Raw genomic sequence first — 22,152 nt, 5'->3', positions numbered from 1 at the left:
TACAATTCCACTTAGGTGTCTCATATTAACATGCGTCTTCTTATTAGAACTAATCTTGTCCGAGACAAAATTGTTGCACTAAATGTGGTTGAATCTAACAACAAAAAATTCAAATCTTGGTTCATCAAATTATTCTTTTTTTATGATAAGTTTGTTATATTATTAAAGACTCTACTAGACCCAACTCCATTAGTAAATAATATGACTTCATCAATGGATTAATGATTATTTTTACTCTTAAACTATTTTTCGAGTAGTATTAGGTATCATATACTTTGATATGGTAGAAAGAAATCCATCAACTATAAAAAAAGTGTTACATCTACCACCTTTCATCCATTTGGCCATAACTTCCATTTATCCAAACCAAATTTATGGAACCCATAAATTTTTATTTTCTAGCTTCATTATCCTCTAACCAAGCAACCTCTACTCTACTTACTATCACCATTATTGTGTCTAAAGTGATACCCCTTAATTGTCTTTATCGGCAGTGCCTTCCTCGATGGCATCCAAGATTGGTACCCTTTATAAACTTCAATGTTCTAGAGCTCCATTTCTGTGCATCTTCTTCCTTCCCTCTTCAGCCTTCGCAAGTCATCCCCTATAACTGCAAGATTTAACTTTCTGCAAGCTTTACATCTATTATAATAACTTAATTTTTATTAGAAGTTTAATTGCGGAGAATATGTATAATTGAGGACTTTAAGTTGTGGAATTAATTGAAATTAAGGTTTATCAAGGTTAACTAAGTATCTAGGCACTTAGTTATAATTTAAATTGGGTTTAGGGTTATGTATGAGGATTGTTGTGGGTTTAAAATAGATATTGCACTAGATTGGGTCTAATAGATTGAGTCTTAGTTGAGTGCATTGTTTTTGTATCATGTGCTGTGGCACATGGCATTCTTTGTTATGACATATGGCATGAAATTTTTGTTAAGTTTTTTGTTCAAAATAAAACAAAGAGGAAAGGGTTTTGATGTGTTATTGGGTGAAAATTAGTGGCTTTGCTAAGATTTTGATAAAAGGCAATCATTATGCATGAATTCTAGCTCCCGATCACTTGAGGCAACCTCTTTATTCTCTTCTTTTCCTTCTAAACTACTCATTTAGCTAGTTTAAGTGATGGTCAGTAATAGGGTTTCATTTTTAAGATGTCCAACCATTAAGTTTGAACTATAAGGCTTGTTTAATGTTAAATAAGTATTGTTTAGTATACGGTAGTGGGATGCTTAAATTCCAAACCCTAGACTAGTTGGATGATAACTAATTATGATTAGAGTGATTAAAGGCCAAATTTATGTTTAGGAAGTGTATTGAGGATGAGAATGACTAAGTTTGATGATAAAGTGTATGGGACCGTATTAGGGTTATGAAATCAATTAATATAACCCCAGAATTAAGGCATGATTAGTCCTTAATCATAATTATCAATCATGTTTAGCATTGTATTACATGTAGATCATGGTATTGACCTTAATGAAAGCAAGGGCATACTTGTAAGGGGAAATTTGCCATCAATAAGTAAAGGTAACCTCTACTTTTATGTTGTAATGTGTGTTGTATAATTAGTTGTGTGTATTTTATTGAAAATAATTGTTATTTTGAAATTGCATGTTTTGAAAATGTATAATTATTGTCTAAAAAAATGTATTGTTAGTGGAATGAAAAAGTATATAGTATTATGTTTGGTATGAAATTTTTATGTTTGGAAGTATGTATAATTGTTTGGAATTCATGATTGTTCAAAAAATGTTATTTACATGACTTATTGGGTTTGTAAGTTGTTTGAAAATTTTCTTGTTCAGAATCTTTTTATGGCACGCAGTATGCTTTCATTTGATTTAATGAGTGACTTGTCAAGGTTTAGGCTAACCTACCTTTGGTCAAGTTAGTTAGCACCAAATATTGACTTTGGTCCGAAGAAAGGAGGACATAAGGTTGGGGTCATGCATTATTATTTTTGTTTGGAACTTATTTGGAATAATTGTTTGAAAATTTATTTTGTATGTCCCACTTAGTAATCATATAACTAGTTGTATGGCATGTATCATGGTATATTAATATTGGTTACTAGAATTTTTATATCTCATTCCATATGATTAATATTTTTATAGGAAATGATTCAGCTAGAGAAGCACTGGAAGCATAGTTATGGTACGGGACACCACTCTAACTTGTTTTAGGCCTCTTTATGTTTTTGATGTATATGTTGCCAACTTAGAATAGTTTTTTTTTTTTGTATTTGAGCATGTAGACTCATAACTTTTTATAAACTTGTTCATTATAACCATGAGACTTATTTTTAACTCTCATGGTCTTAAGTTTTGATGACGAAAGCATGTTTTAAGTTTAAAGTTGACCTATGACAAGTTTAATTACTTATCCAAGTATACTTGTGTTAAATGGTTGTAATCCAATTATAGCGAATTTAAGTGTATGAGCAAATGTGTGATTCAAAATTGTTGTTTGGGTTGTATGGAATGTGGCCAAGTGTTTCACCTATGGGCTTTGGTTTTGTATAAAGTTTTATTTGAAAAAATTTTGTTTGAAACCCTTAATGGATTGTAGTGCATAAATCTTTATTTAAAGATATTTTTGTACCAAATCAAAGCCAATAACTAGATTATGTGTTAAGGTTTATGTAGACATTTGAATTACTCAAATTGAATATGTGCACTAAAAGTTTATACATATTTAAAGTTCTAATTTACTATTTATTAAGGTTAGATATGATAAGTACAATGCGCCATGGAGTATGTCTCCTTAGCCATAACACATGTCCTTTTTTAGAAACACTTCTTTTGTGTCATCTGTTGTAGTAGATGATATGCAATTTTTAGAAATACCTTTTGACTTATTTCATTCTAGAATTGTTATTTTTACACTTTTACCCTTATATAAACTTGTTTTTGGACAATTAGCCTTTAAGAACTATGCTTCACTGTTATTTATGATTTATACCATTAATTTGGATTTTAAAACACTTATTTTGAATGAGATCCCTTTGATACACATTTAATTAACTTAGTTTCTTCCTAAATTATCATGATAGGTCTAAATTATTATGTTTAATTCTTTCTATCATGGCATATCATTTTCTACCATGATAGTTGACTTTGAGAATCAATTTATGGTTATGAGAAATCCTTTTCTACCATAATAAACTTTTATAAAGATAATTTAATTTTTAATTATCATGGTAAACCTCTTTTTATTATGGTAGAATTTTGAAATATCATCTTTTGTTCTTTTTACTATAATAATCCTTTTATTACCATGATAGGATTTGTAAGTTATCTTTTACCCTTTTCTATTATGGTAAACACTTTTCCTTTTTCTTTTTATATACAAGAAGAAAGAAACTAAAAGCTGGTAGTAGTGTTTTGCGTCAAAACAATAACTAAGTTAGGGGAAGGGGAGAAGACAAGGTGAAACCCATTAACATAAGAAAAAGCTAGCTTAGAAAGAAGATCAACAGCTTCATTGACATCCCTCAAAATGTACTGGATGAGCAATACCCAATCTCAAGCTAGCAATGATTAGATTTCACCAACAAGATTAACATTCAAAAAGTCAAAAAGGTCAACATTATTAAGCACCTTGATAGCTTCGGAGGAATCAAATTCAAGTATGAGCTTCTTATAGCCAAAATCCCAAGAAACTTTAAGGCCCTATAAGCCTAAAGCTTAACACAAAGCAAATTCCCATTGTTAATTTTAAACATAAATCCTATTTTGAACTCCCCTTTTAGGTTGCATACTAGTCCACCACAGTAAATCTCATTCGTATATGTAGAGAAAGCACTATCCATGTTAAGCTTGAACCAATCATCAATTGGTGGATTCCACATGCCATTAAGCAAAAGCCTATTGTAAAGGGCGTCCTAAATTAGGACTTAATCATCACACTAACTATTGTTAATCAAGAACTAACCCAAATGGATTGTTCATTACAAGATTAACCTAAATGAATTCTTAACATGTATTTTCACAAACTATTTAATAAAAAGGAATCTCAAGTCTTTAAAATATTTTAAGAACTCATATCATTTAATGAAACATATGCGAAAGCATGATAATAACTATTTTTACTTGCACAAATATTTTGGCCCATTACTATAACACAAACATCAAAACACATTCTCAAGGGCCCAAAATGTCTTTCTATCCAACATAAAACCCATAGTGCAAGTGAATCAAGAATATATTATTCTAATTGGCAATATCATAAACTAAATACACATATCAACATAAAAGGAAAGAGGCCTACAGAAGTGATTATTATCACTTGGCCTAATGCTCCTTTTCTCTATTCTTCTCAGATGAGCTAGCTCCTGTAATATGTTAAAAGAGAGAGATGAGTACAACCATTCAGTAACCAAGGTACATCTAAGTTATACAAATGCATGATAATTAATCATGAGTGCAAGTGGCCAATAAATTAATTAAGGTGACCATTCAAACAATTACATTAATAACACGTTAATCACATTAACATTTAACTCATGTGAATAATTTTAAAAATAAAGTCAAGTATAAAATTTGCACAAATAACCACATATACATTATTCGCATAATTACTACATGTTCTCATTTCTACAATTATAATCATATTCTCAACATAGCCATCAATCACTCAAATGGCATGATAATAATAATATGCATGATCGATCTCTTCCTTATATCCTCCCTTATTTCCTCTGACATGAAATTCGTGAGCCAACAATCGAAAGGGATTGTCCATGTGGTGAGACTACCCAAGGCCTTAATCATATCATGAGGGGCTACCGGGCCAGGGTTAGCTTACTCACTTATGAACACAGTTTTTCCCAAATCACACACTATGGGGTGTCATACCCAAAACTTCAGGTAGGCCAGTAGGGTCAAGTCCCTTAATAGGAACAATGCTACAATACCTTACAAGGTAAGTAGCAGCTATAACCCTTAGGATTATTGGTTAATAGCCAAGTATCATATGAATTTTGCATAACCGCTAACTCCTTCACTAAGGCGAACTCCTGCCATATGATCATGCTCATGAGAAAATGCATTTCAAAAAACTCATATATATATTTCAAAATTATCCCACATTCTCATCAACTTTCATCACTGTGCATAATCCACAACTTATAACCAAGAGTGTACGCATAATCATCAACCATCAATCTCATTACTCATGAGTCATAGAGTTTCAACAAAGTCACATACATTTCAAACAACTATTTCAAATTTAGATATATATATATATATATTCTTTTGTTTTACTAACATAATTAATTAATTAACCTACAAATGCATAAAATAGATTTCCCCCGGTTACCTCAACCTTTGAGAGGTCAAAGGTTACCCCTCAAGTTACAACATTTCCAAAGCTTTCCAAAGCTTGAATGGTGTCAAAGGAAATTAATCTACAATCGATCATATCCCAATGTGTCAATAATATTATTAACACAATTTTCACTCATACTCTGACACCTAAGTATTTATTTTATTTTATTTTTTAAGAACTTAGTCTTAGTTTCTTGAATTCTAAAATTTAATTTCATGTATTTGAACCTATCCACTTGGTTTAATAGTCTCCCTTACAATAATTTCATTAAAGTTTGGCTAAAAACATCATTCACATAATTTTTAAAAATCAAAATCTCCCTTTTTATTCCAAAAATTTGCACATAAAATACCCAAAATTACAAACTTGATTCCAAGCCTAGAATCATTATTCTATAGCCATAATAATTTATTTCTCATCTCAAATAATCATCTAAATATCAACAAATCAATTTATATTTTTGAATTTAACCAAAAATCTACCCATAAGGATCTAGGGATAAACTCAAATGCCTCAAATTTCAATTCTATCAATAAAATAATACTCTAGAATATTTATTACATTACCAACAACCTCAACAACTAGATTTTCTCATCAAAAATTCATCCCTCTTTCAAACTTTAGATTTTTTTTTTCAAAATCTCAAAATCTGCAGCTCAAAGGGAAAAACGACTAAAAAAAATGTTTAGAACACTTATCTAGTCTTAGAATACTTAAAATCTCATCTAAAGTATTCCATTATGAAGCATCACCTTCTAAATCAGCTCCTACCGCTGCAGCGTCACTCGTGTTCTCTCGCTCGCTCTCTGTTCGCACCAGACGCAGATGAAGAAAGAAGGAAGAGAAATAGATAAAATAAGGCAAAGCGTTTTTTTTAAAACAAGCGTGGGTCCCACGGCCTTTACTCTCTTTCTTTTGTTTTCTTCAATGCACACACATGAACGTCTGCCTCCCTTTTCTCATTTTTTTAATTTATTTAATATTTCTTCTTTTTTTCTTATTTATTTTTTTATACCTTACACGCACATGTGGAGAGAAAGAAACAAAAGAAAGTAGGTGGAAAAAAATGGTTTCTCTCTCTCTCTCTCTTTTATTATATATATAATGTCAAACTCATACACACACGCCTGCGATTGCTGTTTCCCTTTTTTTTTAATATAGTATTCCTTTTTCTTCTTCCTCCTTCTTTCTTCCTTTTTTTTAATAATATTATTATTATCTCTATATTTTTTAAAAAAAATTATAACTTTAGATTTTATCTAAATTAAATCCAATAATAATCTTCTAACTAAGATTATTTATATCTAAATATTCCTCCAAAATTACTCATTTGCTCTAAATTAACTTAATTAATCTTAGGTTAATTTTTGGGATGTTACACCTATCATGTTCTCTCCACATAATACCTTTAAGCCTACTTCAATATTCCATGAAAGTATTAATAATGGCTAAGGTATGTCCATTAATAGAAGCATTTTATATAGTTTTACTTTGAAAAATCATCTCATTCCTTCATCTCCAAATAAGCCAACAGGCTATTGAGAAATATGAGCTCTAAAGAACATAATGTTTGGTTGCCATTGACCGTACATTCCGTTGGATCCATTATTGTAGGTTAACATCAAAAAAAGCCCTTTTGTCTCTATTGTCTAGAATATCTACCCAAAATCTTCTTGTGTTTGGACAATCTCATAGCGTATGCATGATGTCTTCCACTACTGCCTTGTAAATCTCTCACAGCAATCCCCCACTCACATTCCTCGCTTCTTGCAACCTACATTAGTAAGTAACTTGTTATGATAAGATAACCATAAAAATGACTTACACCTCTCAAGAATCCGCAGCTTCCAAATCTTTCGCCAAGTAGTATCACAATGAGTAGGAGGTGGGTCTAAAGATTCATAGGCTAACTTGATTGAAAATTGACCACTACTGCTCCATTTCCAAGAGGCATCATTACCATCAACACCCATCATAATTCTAGACTTAACAAATTCCCAAGTTGATTTTATTCCAGTCCAGATGCTAGAGCTAGGTCTTTTCTTCTGAATCCTCAAAATTACATCCGAGCCATGCCTAATACCAAGGCCACCATTCTTCTTTGTTTTACAAACTTTATCCTAAGAAACAAGATGAACTTTCCTCCGACCATCGATGGTGCCTCAAAGAAAGTTGTAATTGTTACTTTCTAACTTCTCACAGGTTGCTGTAGGGAGGTTTGCCATTTGCACAGTATACATAGGTATGTTGGCAGTTATAGAATTAATCAAAGTATTTCATCCTGCAAGAGCAAGAGAAGTTGCCTTCCAGTTATATGGTAAACCATTTTCTATCATATGAACAATTTTAAAATTGAGTTTTTGGTAATAATGCCTTTTTTAATGAAGAAAAATCGGTTTGAGAAATAAGAGCGTTACATTACATCCGTTGATTTCATGTTCAGTCTTCCTTGGCAAAACTTGGCAAGTTCGCATCTTCCCTCTAATCCATCATTGATTCCCCCTGCAGCTGCAAATCCCTCTGTGAAGCCTTCTTCCACTCTTCCCTTTGATCGTTGATCTTCCCTTTGCGTTCTTAGCCTGGCGCGTGTGTGGTCAAAATTCCCAAGCAACGATTTCACTTTCTTCAGCTCTTCTGCAATATTCCTAGACTCTGTAAGTTTGAGCATTTTTTCTTCATCCCTGATTTCTCTTGATGTATGTGTTGAGTTTTTCTTAGTCAAGTTCTGGGTTTCTAACGCTGCTGAAGTTACTAGTCTCTGATTGGTGGATTTCTTATTAAACTTGGTCAAGTTCTGGCTTTGTTTAAATTTTGTCTTCTTCCCAGAAATACATGCTTTAATATTTGAAATTGGAGAAGCAAATAAACCTGAAAATCTGAACGGAATTGAAACAGATGTACAAAATATATCGCCAAAAAATTGAAGGAATCGCCCCCCACCCGTCGGTCTTCACCAACGCAGATTTAGCTCTCCTTCATCACTAGTTCATTAATGCAAGAATGGTCCTCACTGTCGCTCTTCACCGACGTTGTCAACGGAGGGAAAAGAGTTAAAAACTCCACGAGCTTTCTGCAGACTTGAGAGCGTGAACTCTTGCCCTTCAGTCTTCTGTTTCCACAGCCACGTAGATGCCTAGTAGATCGGTTTTCAGCACACGTCATGCCACCTAGTCAGAGCTTCAGTTAACCATGCTCCTAGGTCCGGTCTACAAGTGGACATTTGTTTCAAATTGGACGGAAGGTGTCATATGGTATACTTTTATAGTTTTTGGATTACTTTGCAGCATGTAGTGCTGTTCGAAAAATAATACTATCATATGAGATATCTAGTATTGTTCAAAAAATAGTTTAAGAGTGAAAAATGATTTTTCACCCGCTTATTAATTTTGCTTCCCATTTGCTTATTCATTCATAAACTGCTGAGTCAGACTATTTAACCGTGATTACGTCCACAACTACCACAAAGTAGTTCCTATATTTAGGAAAAAAAAATTACTCCCTACATCTTAAATTATAGGATATTTTTAAAGAAGTTTTTTCATTTCAAAATAAAAAATATTTTGAATAGATTAAAATTTCATTAAATGTACCAATTTTAATATCACCCTTCGCTCTCTATAATTAATTTCCATCACTTTTTTTAATATATCAAATGATAGGTATTTTGAAAAGTTTATATTTTAATTTTAAAAAGATAAAATTATTAAATATATTTAATAAAATTTATTGATATGTAAAATTTTATTTAAAAATTTTATAATTTGAGATAGAGAGTATCCAAAAAAAAACAAGGGATAGAACGTTATTTAAGGTGATTTGTTTCGGTATGAAATGGAAACTTATCCCCATTAACTGACATGAATTTTAATTAATAAAAAATAAAAAAATCAGGGGTTTCGTGTGTTTTGGTTTACTTAATTAATTTTATTTTTATAGTATTAATTTAGCCAATCCACTAAGCTTGGGGGGCGACCTGCCGCCCATATTAATTAAGATGGTGTGATTATCTGTGAACATTTGACTTTGGGGACTAACTTATCCGCTAATTAATTTATTTAAACAAACATAAAGGACAGGAACTTCAATTTTTTTTAGAAAAAAAGGATTATTATCCAAATAAGTTATAATAAATTTTAAATATTATTGTGACATGCATATCAAGTCATACTAACTGAAAAAAAATGGAATTAACTGTAATTTCAAAAAGCCTATCAACATGAATTATTCGATGAGTTTCATGAAAAATTTTGATTTTAAAATGCTTAAATATTATTGATATATCCTTTTTAGAAAAAAAAAATTGGAGTTTCTTTTTTTTTTTTACCAACAAAAAAATTGAAGTTGAACGAGGCGAGAATAATGCTTTCATACTTCATTGCTGATGACAACATTCATTTCCACCTGTACTCCACGCTTTCATTTTCACTTTAATTGTAAGCAATACCAAATATAATATGGAGAAACTTGTTCCTTATGTACGATTCCACTTCTATTGAGAGGGTTCTTGTAGATCAAATACTTTCCCCTGCATAGCTATTAGGTAATTTTTTTTTATTGCGTATAAATATCTTTTTGTAGGAGACAATTATATTCAAGTATGATCACATCTTCTACCAAGGAATTAAATCTTAGCATGAATTTAAATCTTAGTTTATCCTAACCCCATTTAGTAGACTACCTAATCTAGTTGGTTGCTAGATTTTTTTTTTTTTAAAAAAAAAGAAACTGAAATAGCTACATTTCCTTGTCTCAAATCTTTAACTTTCCATTTTAGATCCACAAGAATTGAGTTTAGGCAAATGAGTTAGTCCCTTATCACATGAAAAGCTTTTTGAATTTTTGCTAAAAAATATACCCACATTTAATAATCAACACTATCTTAAACGTGGTTATCTTTAAAAATAAATAGCTGTGGTTAATAAAGAAAAACTTTCGATTTTAGTTTTGCTTGCTTGCTTGCTTGGTTAACTGTGACTGAGTTTTGGGTTTTGATCAGAACGAAATCTCTCCCTATTGATTTCAAGGGCACAACTTGTTTATAGTCAACACTAGCATGGTTTTAATTTTGTTTCAAGAAGTTCGACATCTTGAAAGATAGAACTTGTTTTTTTTTTTTTTGGGGGGGGGGGGAATCTGGATTAGGTACTTTTTTTTCATTTGTTTTTCCCCCGACCTGATACCTTTTTCCCTCAATTTTTTTGGTGAATTAGGTACAATTTTTAAATACATGTTTTTTGAAATAATTCAACGGGGGAAGTTATTATTGACTGTTTTGAATTAGGGAAAGGTATTATTAAAAATTCAAACTTGAGATATTGATGAAATATTTTGGTCAAAGCTGATTTCTTCCAGTTTTACAATTTCAAGATGGCATTCTATGGTTGAACCTTGATGCTTTCATATTATAGAAGAAACATAAAATGAAAAGGCAAAATAAAAGGAAGGCATCAATATCAATAGTAACCGAATTCAAAACATAAATATATAGATATATATATATATATATATATATGAATTGTTACAATCTCCCTCCCAAGGGCTCTGTAATTTGAAGCAAAATATGTACAGAGACGGTTCTTGATTGATGAACAACTCATTTGCAAGGGTAGATGAAAAGCCCTATCACCTAAATTCAACCAGAAAAGCTGTACAAATTTGTATTAGTGGGATTCGATTTTGTCCTTAAGCCCTATACTTGCGCTGATTTGGATATCCACCTCATGAAACATATGAGCCCCGACAGTGACAGCCACCCTTTCACTTCAGATCAAGATTCGAGATATAAATAATGCCTTTTTGTTGGCAAAATTAAAGGATTGAAAACTTAAAATTGAGTCATGGAAATTTTCAAAAGTTTCCAGAAAGAAATTGAGATTTTCAATAAAAGTAAAGCCCAGGAATCTTTTGGTGAGCTCATATACAGGGTAGGTTCCAATTTGGCAGATTGTTGCATACAATTCAACCATGCTCACCTAAGCGCGTTGAATAATACCACCCACCACAAAAAAAATGTCGCATTCCGTCAGCTTCATCATCAAGATCATCTTCCTCTTCGTCTTACTAATTATACCAACAAGCTTCAAAATAATCTTGCTCATAACTATTAGGCCATCACATTTTCTCCATGTACATCCTTCTTAGATTCAAGCACAGTGCCTGACCCCCACCATGCAGCTGAAACACCTTTGTGTCATTTTACCTGCAGATTCTGCAGAGTTTAAGCATCACCCACCATCAAAAGTCAACCAATCTTCCCAGGGAGAAACCAAGGTGAAGAAACATCACAGGGCTTGTGGGGGTCAAGTTCTTGCCTTCTTTCGTTATTCTCTAAGCAAATTATATGGCACAAACTGTTCGAGGTTTTTCCACAATGAAGTGGGGAAAGGGAAACAGGGCTCGGTCGTGCTGTTTCATGACATGGATGGAGTACAACTCTCTGCCAAGATTGGTGGGGACAGCCCAAGAATCTTCGGCTTTGCTGAGCTTTTCATAGGGTCTAATGGTTTCAGTGAGGATCATGTTCTGGGAAGTGGAGGTTTTGGCAAAGTGTACAAGGCTGTTTTGCCCAGTGATGGAACAGAAGTTGCTGTGAAATGTTGCTTAGCAGAGAAAGGACAGCAATTTGAGAAGACTTTTGCTGCTGAGTTAGCAGCTGTGGCCCATCTTCGACACAAGAACCTTGTCAGGCTCAGGGGTTGGTGTGTTCATGAAGATCAGTTGTACCTTGTCTATGATTACATGCCTAACCTCAGCCTTGACCGCGTACTCTTTCGCCGGCCTGAGAATCCAGATGCTGAGCCTCTTGGTTGGGGAAGGCGCGCGAAAATTATTAAAGGCTTGGCAGCTGCATTATACTATCTTCATGAGCAGCTAGAGACTCAGATCATTCATAGGGATGTGAAAACCAGCAATGTGATGCTTGACTCCCAATATAATGCTCGGTTGGGTGACTTTGGCTTGGCAAGGTGGCTAGAACATGAGCTTGAGTATCATCAAAGTAGGAAAACATCAACCAAAATCGACCCTTTCAGGTTGGCAGAGACAACAAGAATTGGTGGCACAATTGGGTACTTGCCCCCTGAGAGTTTCCAGAAAAAAAGCATCGCCACTTCAAAATCTGATGTGTTCAGCTTTGGCATAGTTGTGCTGGAAGTGGCATCTGGAAGGAGAGCTATTGACCTTGCGTACCCTGATGATAAGATCATTTTGCTTGACTTCGTCAGAAGGCTTTCTGATGAGAGAAAGCTCCTAGCAGCAGGGGATACTCGGCTTCCAGATGGTTCTTACAAGCTTTCTGAGATGGAACATTTGCTTCACATAGGCCTTCTTTGTACACTCCATGAACCACAATCAAGGCCTAGCATGAAGTGGATTGTAGAAGCACTTTCTGACGTTTCAAGGCCATTGCCAGCTCTTCCTTCTTTCCATTCCCACCCTCTATATATTACTCTATCATCTCCATCTGATACAAGCCTTAGCAGCACAAATGGCTCTAGCACTGTCACTGACAATGTCAGCACAATCACCAACTATTCTTCATCCAACTATGTCACGGCAAATGGGAGAACAATATACATGACTGCAGAAGATAGAAACAGTGGAATCTCCTCTGCAAAGAGCATGTATCGCCACACATCATTTCCTGTGGTTGAAGCTCCAAGGGAAATATCATACAAGGAGCTTGTCTTGGCTACAGATCATTTTTCAGAGTCAAGGAAGGTAGCTGAGCTAGACTTTGGAACTGCCTACCATGGCATCCTTGAGGATCGTTACCATGTCATGGTGAAACGCCTTGGAATGAAGACTTGCCCAGCACTGCGTGAAAGATTCTCTAATGAACTGCGAAATCTAGCAAGACTTCGCCACCGGAATCTGGTTCAGCTTCGAGGATGGTGTACTGAGCAAGGGGAAATGCTTGTTGTGTATGATTACTCCGCAGCAAGACTTCTCAGTCACCATCTTCTGCATCATTATAATCATAGAGATGGGTGTTCTGTCCTGCACTGGCATCATAGATACAATATAATAAAATCTCTAGCTTCTGGCATTCTTTATCTTCATGAGGAATGGGAAGAACATGTAATTCATAGGAACATCACTTCTTCAGCTGTGGTCCTTGAGCCGGATATGAACCCAAGACTCAGCAGTTTTGCCCTGGCTGAATTTTTGACCCGGAATGAGCATGGCCATCATGTAATCAAAGACACCAGCAAATCAGTTCGAGGGATTTTTGGCTACATGTCACCGGAATATATGGAATCCGGTGAAGCTACCTCTGCAGCTGATGTCTACAGTTTTGGTGTGGTGATACTTGAAGTTATCAGTGGACAGATGGCAGTGGACTTTAGGCAGCCCGAGGTGCTATTGGTGAAGAAGGTTCATGAATTTGAGACGAGAAAAAGACCACTGCAGGATTTAGCAGACATGAGGCTCAATGGAGAGTACAATTACAAAGAACTGATGAGATTGGTGAAGCTAGGAATTGCATGCACCCGGTCTGACCCGCAGTTAAGACCAAGCATGAGACAAATAGTAAGCATCCTCGATGGAAATGACAGATTGATCGTGGAAAAAAACCAGAAAGAGAGCACGGAAGAATGGAAACAAAGGAATGCTTATTCTTTGTCCTTGATCAGGAGAATCCAGGCTCTCGGAATACGTTGAGAATTTATTCAACACAATGATGTAAAATGTGTTTTAGGAGTTTGTAAACTTTGTATTGATTAAGCTTTTTCTTATTCGTCATTTCTTGATTGAGCTAGAATTTATGCATACTAAATATGCCGAGACTGTATATAACAAGACTAGACTACTAGACTAGAGAATCGGTGGATCTTTCTGCTAGTGTGGGGCATTAATTGTGTATTCTATACGGTATTCCTGCTTTGCTTTATTAAATTTCAGGTTCACCAGAAAAAAAAAAAAAATATATATATATATATATAATACTTTCAGCATGATTTCAGTAAAATATGCAAAGATTAGGGGGCTTAAAGAGTACAATCATGACCAAATACATCACTGAGTTCAATTATGCTTCAAAGATATAAAATAAAACAACTGTACACCAGCGTATTTGCACAAAATACTTATAACAGTTAAATTCATGCACGTTTAACAAAGCCTAAAATCAATCACTCATATCTGCAGCATAACTTTCTGCTTAATGATCCGGTTCATCCTCATCAATCCCAACCCATTTTAAGAAACCAAAGAGGAACTCCCTGAAAGTGACTTGCCCATTTCTGTCCCAGTCCATTTCTTCTGCAAAAATGACAGATGAAAAAAGTATTTAAAACAGGTAATTGAACAAGAAAGAAAAACATATAGACAATATCAATATTATCTGAAGAACAAAGTGAAATACTAAATCGGATCTTAGTGACGTTAGCTGGGGATCTTTCTCGAGAGTAAGTCTCATTCAGGGTCTTGACCACGTCCTTCTTGTTAAGCTTGCCATCACCATTTTTATCTAGAAACAGAAAGACTTCGACTATGGTATTAAAAATTTTTCCCAGCTGTGTTAACTCCACCTTGATGAAAAGAAATAAAAATCATCATATAATAATAATCAGCACGGATTCAATATCAAGAAGGTAGAAAACCAAGTTTTTTGCCCTATACATTATCAGAGGGTGAATGTTCTTCTAGAAGATAAATGAGGCATAGAAGAACGATAAATTCATTGAACTGTATGCCCTTGCTTCCATCAATGTCACAGTAATGGAATAGATCCTTAATTTCCTCCTCTGGTAGATGAACTTGCAATTGTTCAAAGCACTTTTTCAGTTCGTTGTAGTCTATAGATCCATTAGAGTCCTCATCTTTGTAACATGGGACATAAAAGTTAGTTTTCTTTCAAAAATAAAGAACTATACAGGAAAGAAAGGTAGGATGGATATTAAAAATGGGAACTTACCATACTCTACAAATATTCCTTTTAATGTTTTGAGTCCCTCCTTGATCTGAGGGAACCGCATAACAACAGTATCAATTGACTTGAAATTTCTTTGTCCAGCAGAAGAAGATCTATTAATTTCAACTATTTTCCTTTCTAACTTCCTATCCAACTTCTTGTATTTGTTTGCTTTAGTCATACAACAGATCATGGCTCCCATTTTATTCAGAAATGGGCAAGGATAAGACATCCCTTGCAACGAGAGACAGGGAAACCAATGAGTCCTGCAAAATATATAAGTACTTCATGTTCAAGTTGCATAACTAGTTATTGTTTACAGTAAGTTATTGTTTCAACATAAAGCAAGTTTCCGTTATGCAACTGTAACATGTATTTGAATGATTCTTGGTATTGATCTGAGCTACTAGGAGGAACACAACGCAAGTGATCCAAGTAAATTAAACAAATGAAAATGGGGCTCAAATCGTGTAGAAAATTAATTAAAGGATTTGAATATGACATTGTAACTTTCCTATAGATGTATAGAATGATGTATAAATGCAATGTTGTAGACGGTGACAGACTGCTTTAACTTATAAAACTGACTTATGATGCAGCAGCCTTGAACTGCAAGAAACACCAAACTTCTTCTCTAAGCAGATGAAACTAACTATTATTTTTTTGATGTACCCATCATAGATGAGATTCCTCTTTTGTTTTTTTTTTTTTTTTATTTTTGGGTAAAAAGCATAGCCCAGAGATAAGGTCAAATTGCCTGAGCAAAATACTTTTGAGTTTTGATAGATTATTAGTTCTAAGCATAATATCCAGGTAACAGATCCAAAAACTATAATCCATAGAGAAAGACATTCCATCTGAAAGGAATTGAGGAAAAAATTTTCAGGAGTATAACTTTACCCATTAAAAAGAATGTTTCAATTTCTAATTCCTTAGAAATCTCATCATAGAGAGGAATAGAAAAAAGAAGCAAATATTCTGCAACGAACTAGAAAAATATACAGTCGAGCAAAAGGAAAGAAATTTCATATATTATCATATAAAGGATTAAGGGTGTTCAAGTGAATTGGTTCGCACAAGAATCAAACCAAGAATTATAACAAACAAAAGAAAACTGAGGGAGGGAATTAACAAACAAGGAAAGCAACGAAGGCGGAAAAACGGAGAAAGACAAGGAAGAAAAACTTACAGAGTGACAGTTTGATGGGGGTGGGTTGGTGAAGAAATGGAGGGAAAGGGTGACAAGAACAAGTATTTATAGATGTATGAGAAGGAAAGAAAGAATAATGGGGATTGACATGTAGAGGCAAAGGAGACACTAGTGGGATTCCTAATCCCAAGTGGGGGATGCTCTTTCTTGACATCTCTCAATGGAATATGTTCCCGCCTTGGCGTTAATCACAGACAGCCAATTATTTGAGCAAATTAATATTTAGCTCATACAAATATATAACTCTTTAAAATAATTTTTTGATATTTGTTCACCAATTCCTTTTTTCTTTTTTAGAAATTTCAATTATAAAGACTGAGATGTTATAAAGTTGCAAAAAATTATAAGTTTTAGTTTACCCTAGTATCCATTTATAAATATAACAACACAGAAGTTTTAACAACACATACTATTTGTAATAGCTGAGAATATGGGTTAGATTATGTGGGTTTGCTCGAATAACTGATTATAAGAGTTGAGTTAGGTTAAAAAAAATTGACCCAAATAAAAACGGATTTTTTTAACTCGAACCATATAACCCGTGAATCATATGAATTAGAATTAACTCGTTTAACCCATATTATTTCAAAAAAAATAAAAAAGGAAAAAGGAAAAAATGTTGTGGATATAAACCATATTAGACATTATTTATTTAGCTGGATCAATTTATATATTTTGTACAAACATTATAAAATAATATTTTGGTATGTTTAAAATGAATCATGAAGAAATATTAAATTAAAAACTTATTATTTAGATATATGTTTAAAAAATTAATAAAAAATAAATAAATGAGTTAGCGAGTTAGCCCATTTAATTTGCTAACTCTCAAGAGTTGGGTTGAGATTTTTTTAACCCATATAAAAATAGGTTGAACCCAACCTAATACACATTTCTCTCAATTCAAATGGCACGAGTTGGCCCATATTTTCACCTTATAAGTGAGTATTTTAGACTTAAAAATTTTTTATTATAATTTTGGAAAAAAATTTTCTAAAATACCATAGAAAGAAGTCTCATAAAATAAATTTTTGTATGAAATTAAGCAATTAGAAAATAAAGATATTGGAAAAAGAAATAGAAACAAGAAAATGAGAGAATTTTTTATAGATTATTGTATACTTCAATACAAATTACATGTCATATTTATAGACATGGTCTTACACATCAAAAATTATACAAATGATAAAGGCAAATAAAGGGTAATCAATTCTCATGATAGTAAGAAATTCATGGGAAGGTAATCAATTCTCATGATAGTGGATGTTTTATGAAAGAAGATGAAGATGAAGTGGTGATAAAGATGAACATCCACCATCTTTTTGATATTCATAACACATTCCCTAGATGTGCATTATATAAGAATGTGACTCATTAAAAATCTTAACTAGGAAAAATCTTATGGGATAAAACCTAACAAAAGAAAAGAGTACATCATTTATTTATACGCTTTTCAATGCAGTCTCATTAAAAACTTTGCTAAGAAAACCCAATGAGAAAAAAACCTTAGATAAGAAAAAAAGAGTATAGCACATATTAACTTCTCCTCTTGACATCATCAATTGATATCTCTAAGTTTGTGAAATCCAATATCAAGAAAAAGCTTTTCAAATATTTTAACAGGAAGTGACTTGGTAAACATATAAGCTAGATTTTCTTTGAAATGAATTTGTTGGATATTAATTTTACCATTTTCTTGAAGATTGTGAGTAAAAAAAATTGATGAAATATGTTTCGTTGTATCTCATTTAATGTACCCTACTTTCAATTGGGTAATACAAGTAATATTATCTTCGTATATGATCGTCAAGATCATTTTGTTATAAAACAGACCATAAGTAGTCCTTATGTAATGGATTAATGATTTAACCGCATACATTTTCAACTTGCTTCATGTACAACTAGAATTTATGCATAATTACAATGAGGGATCTATATGGATGAAAGAGGGGGCAGTTGTCCCCAATAAAAACATATTTTTTAAAAAAAAATATAAGAAGCATATGTATTCTATGCCCCTATTTAATAGATGTTAATTCCCCCCAATGATTAATAATATAACACTTACGCATTGAACTTTTTTTATTATTTTTATACTCTTAATTTTGTAATTAAAAACTTATTTTTTGCACCCCTTTCATCTTCCCTTATAAGCCTCACTGCTTCAGCAACCAAAACAAAAACAAAATCCCTAAAATCCCAAACTGCAGACTCACTTTTCATCATGCATTCGACTCTTGTTGCTCTGCTCTGCAACTCAATCTTCACTACCCTTACCTAAGCCTTTGCGGGTGATTAAGTCTTTTCCGAATAGACCAGACTGCCACTCTTTAGTTTTGCGTTCGGTGCTTTGGGACTAGTAGAGTACTTTATACCAAGCTTAATTTGGTTTTGATTTTAAGAATGATCATCGCGTTTTGCCAAGAATTTTTGAATTGGAATGAATAGATTATTAAAAGTGGAAGAGAACAAAAAAATAAAAAATAGATATACGAGTATGTGATTCTTGGCCTTTTGCTTTAGATGGCAGACGTAGCTGCGTAAGTACACGAGGAAGGCCATCTTTTGGAACCACCAACTTTTTTATTTATTAGTCTATAATTAATACTCTATTGGAATGCTAAAATGGTCAAATGAGAGGGATAATGCTTTGAATAATTTATGCTGAATAGTGAGAGCACAATTACAAACAACACTCCACATATTTTTATTTTATTTTTCTATTTTATATTGATTTGTTTATGTCATACTATCATTATAATAATTTGAATTGAACTTCGAATTTTTTAGGCTTCTTATAATGGAAAAAAATGTTCAAAAGAAAAGCAACATCATCAGAACAATAATCTTCTCAAGCTCATGGTGAATGCAGAGATAGAACATTAGATTCAAGATTTTTGAAATTTGATTTAGAAAAGCTTCCTAGTGATCTTGGATTGAGACCAAAAATGTCTTGTTATCATCCCAATGATAGAGATGAAATTAGAAGATATTATTTACAAAAGGTTCCTTGTCAACCAAAAGAGATTAATCTTCCCCAAAGACAATTTGGGAATACCTTTCATAGATTTAATCTAGATTGATATTCAAAATATGGCAATTGATTAGAATATAGTCAAAAGGAAGATGCTGCTTATTGCTTATGTTGTTATCTTATGAGATTAGACGTTGGACAGCACAAAGGTAGTGGTAAAGCATTTCTAACAGAAGGATTCACAAATTGAAAAAAAATTGACAGGTTTCAAGTTTATGTTGGAGGTCCAAATAGTTTTCATAACCAAGCTTGGAGAAATTGTGAAGTTTTAATGAAACAAAAACAACACATTGATATTACTATAAGTAGGTAATCTAATCAAATAAAAGAGAACTATCGGATTCATTTGACTACAATAATTAATTGTATTTGGTTTTTATTACGTCAAGGGTTAGTTTTTTTGGGTAATGATGAGTCATCATCTTCTAATAATCAAGGGAACTTTCTTGAGCTTCTAAATTTTCTTGCTAATCATAATGAGACTATTCACAAAGTTTTGAAGAAGGGTCGTGGAAATCTCAAATTAACAGCTCTTGCAATACAAGCTAATGTCATTAGAGCTGCTGCTAGTGAAACTACTAAAGTTATAATTGATGATCTGTGAAATAAGTTATTTACAATTTTGATTGATGAATCTCAAGATGTCTCAATTAAGGAACAAATGGTTGTGGCTTTGCGTTCTGTGAACAAGCAAGGCAAAGTTATGGAGCACTTCCTCAGTCTTATTTGAATTTCTAATACTAATGCTTTGTTATTAAAATCAACTTTAAAGTCATTATTTGCAGACTATGGGCTAAGTTTGTCAAGATTACGTAGACAAGGATATGATGGAGCAAGCAACATGCAAGGTGAATTTAATGGTCTTAAAAGTTTAATATTGAAAGAGAATAATATTGCATTTTATATTCATTGTTTTGTCCATCAACTCCAATTAACTCTTGTTACAGTAGCAAAAAAGCATGTTGAAATAGCATCATTTTTTAGCACAGTTAATAATTTATCTATTGTTGTTGGAGCTTCTTGTAAGCGTCGAGATATTCTTCGTGAAAAACAAATTGATAAGATTAAAGAAGCTTTGCAAAGGGAAGAAATCTCAAGTGGACGTGGCTTGAATTAAGAAATAACAATCAAGAGGGTAGATGATACTAGATGGGATTCACATTATGGTACATTGCTTAGTCTAATTTCCTTGTTCTCCTCTATGATTGATGTGCTTGAAATTGTTGAGGAAGATGGCATAAGTTTAGATCAAAGAGCTGAAGCACGTGCTTTGTTAAATTCCATGCAATCATTTGGATTTGTTTTCATATTGCACTTGATGAAAAATATTCTAGGAATTACTTATGAGTTGTCTCAAGCATTACAAAGAAGAGATTAAGACACTGTAAATGCTATGAAGTTAGTTGCAGTGTCAAAACAAAGATTGCAAATCATGAGGGATGATGGTTGTCATTCTTTATTTAATGAAGTTTCATTATTTTGTGGAAAGCATGATGTTATCATTTCAAATATGAATGGTGTCTTTCAAATACAAGGAAGACCAAGACATGGAATGGAGAAAGTTTCTAATTTACATCACTTTCAAGTTGAATTATTTTATCAAGTCATTGATTGGCAACTTTAAGAGTTGAACAATCGTTTTACAGGAGTAAATACTGAATTGCTTCTTTGTATAGCATACTTAAATCCAAAAGATTCATTTTCATCATTTCATAAGGAGAAGTTAATTCGTTTGGCTCGATTTTATCCTGCTTAATTTTCACCTATACAATTTTTGGCATTAGATAATCAGTTTCAAAATTATTTTATAGATGTATCCTCTGATAGTGTGTTTTCAAAATTAGGAGGAATTAGTGATCTTTCTATAAAGTTCGTGGAATCCAAGAAGCATATTGTATATATCCGTTGGTGTATTTACTTGTGGAATTAGCTTTGATATTACCAATGGCAACTGCAACAGTTGAAAGGGCTTTCTCTGCTATGAATATCATTAAAAATCGGAAGCGAAATCGCGTGGGAGATAAACTGTTGAATGATTATTTGGTTACTTACATAGAAAAAGAAATTTTTGATAGTGTTGAAAATGAAAAAAAATTATTCAACATTATCAAAATATGAAACCTCGTAGGGAAAGTTTATCCAAAAAAAAACTTCAAGAGGAAAAGTTGTGATGTATATTCAATTTTTTTGTAATGTATTATGATATATTTTTTGTATTACAAGTGTATCTTTATAAATGTAAATATATGATGCCCCCATAATTAAAATTTTTTGGATCCGTCACTGCATGATTAGATGATGTAGTTGATATTGTTTGTTTCATAGATTGCCATGAAATGGCTATACTACCACATGTGAACAAATAACCCATTTGTGATCTACCAACATGAGGATTAGACAAAAATCTAGCATCTACATGACCAATAAAGTCAGCTTCAGGTACTTTAAAATAAAATAATCCCATATTCTTAGTACCCCTAAAATAACAAAAAAAAATGTGTTTAACACCATTCCAGTGTCTTCATATTAGTGAAGAACTATATCTCGCTAATAAGTTAACAACAAATGAGATATTAAATTGCATGTAACTAGGTCTAAAAGGATCTTTATCTACCTTCAATAATCTTACAACCATTGGGGTACATAATTAATGTGATTT

General features: G+C 32.8%; 2 protein-coding genes and 1 long non-coding RNA gene across 4 annotated transcripts; 2 read left to right on the top strand and 1 right to left on the bottom strand.

Annotated features, from left to right (window-relative positions):
* The first annotated feature begins 7,192 nt into the window (after nucleotides 1-7,192).
* On the top strand, nucleotides 7,193-8,685 carry LOC129307802 (uncharacterized). 2 transcript variants are annotated; one of them, XR_008592487.1, is made up of 3 exons: nucleotides 7,193-7,575; nucleotides 7,842-7,987; nucleotides 8,229-8,685. It is a non-coding gene; the product is annotated as an uncharacterized LOC129307802 (long non-coding RNA). The 2 variants fall into 2 exon arrangements; XR_008592486.1 differs by having other exon boundaries at nucleotides 7,510-7,650; nucleotides 8,229-8,370.
* Nucleotides 8,686-11,162: 2,477 nt separating this feature from the next.
* On the top strand, nucleotides 11,163-14,078 carry LOC129308741 (receptor like protein kinase S.2). Its single transcript, XM_054950077.1, has one exon. The coding sequence runs from the start codon at nucleotides 11,502-11,504 to the stop codon at nucleotides 13,995-13,997; it is 2,496 nt and encodes an 831-aa protein (XP_054806052.1). The 5' UTR covers nucleotides 11,163-11,501; the 3' UTR covers nucleotides 13,998-14,078.
* A 215-nt stretch (nucleotides 14,079-14,293) lies between these two features.
* Nucleotides 14,294-16,605, bottom strand: LOC129308742 (probable calcium-binding protein CML22). Its single transcript, XM_054950078.1, has 5 exons — nucleotides 16,439-16,605; nucleotides 15,253-15,515; nucleotides 14,958-15,157; nucleotides 14,701-14,866; nucleotides 14,294-14,597 (listed from the first exon to the last, which is right to left on the bottom strand). Exons 2-5 carry the CDS (start codon nucleotides 15,479-15,481, stop codon nucleotides 14,497-14,499), a joined length of 696 nt encoding a protein of 231 aa, XP_054806053.1. The 5' UTR covers nucleotides 15,482-15,515; nucleotides 16,439-16,605; the 3' UTR covers nucleotides 14,294-14,496.
* Between the last annotated feature and the right edge of the window lie 5,547 nt (nucleotides 16,606-22,152).

The sequence above is a fragment of the Prosopis cineraria genome, unplaced genomic scaffold, assembly GCF_029017545.1.
Source record: "Prosopis cineraria cultivar Desert tree isolate PC_DT_omini unplaced genomic scaffold, ASM2901754v1 PC4, whole genome shotgun sequence".
In the NCBI taxonomy this organism is placed as follows: domain Eukaryota; kingdom Viridiplantae; phylum Streptophyta; class Magnoliopsida; order Fabales; family Fabaceae; genus Prosopis; species Prosopis cineraria.
Note: the sequence above shows the minus strand (reverse complement) of the source record. Positions and strands in the feature narration are given on the sequence as shown.

Coding starts and splice junctions, on each gene's coding strand:
- LOC129308742 (XM_054950078.1), bottom strand. CDS start 15,481: ATGTCTTATCCTTGCCCATTTCTGAATAAAATGGGAGCCATGATCTGT. Junction 14,867..14,957: donor AACATTCACCCTCTGATAAT/GTATAGGGCAAA, acceptor CTTTTCATCAAG/GTGGAGTTAACACAGCTGGG. Junction 14,598..14,700: donor CGTCACTAAGATCCGATTTA/GTATTTCACTTT, acceptor TCATTTTTGCAG/AAGAAATGGACTGGGACAGA.
- LOC129308741 (XM_054950077.1), top strand. CDS start 11,502: ATGCAGCTGAAACACCTTTGTGTCATTTTACCTGCAGATTCTGCAGAG.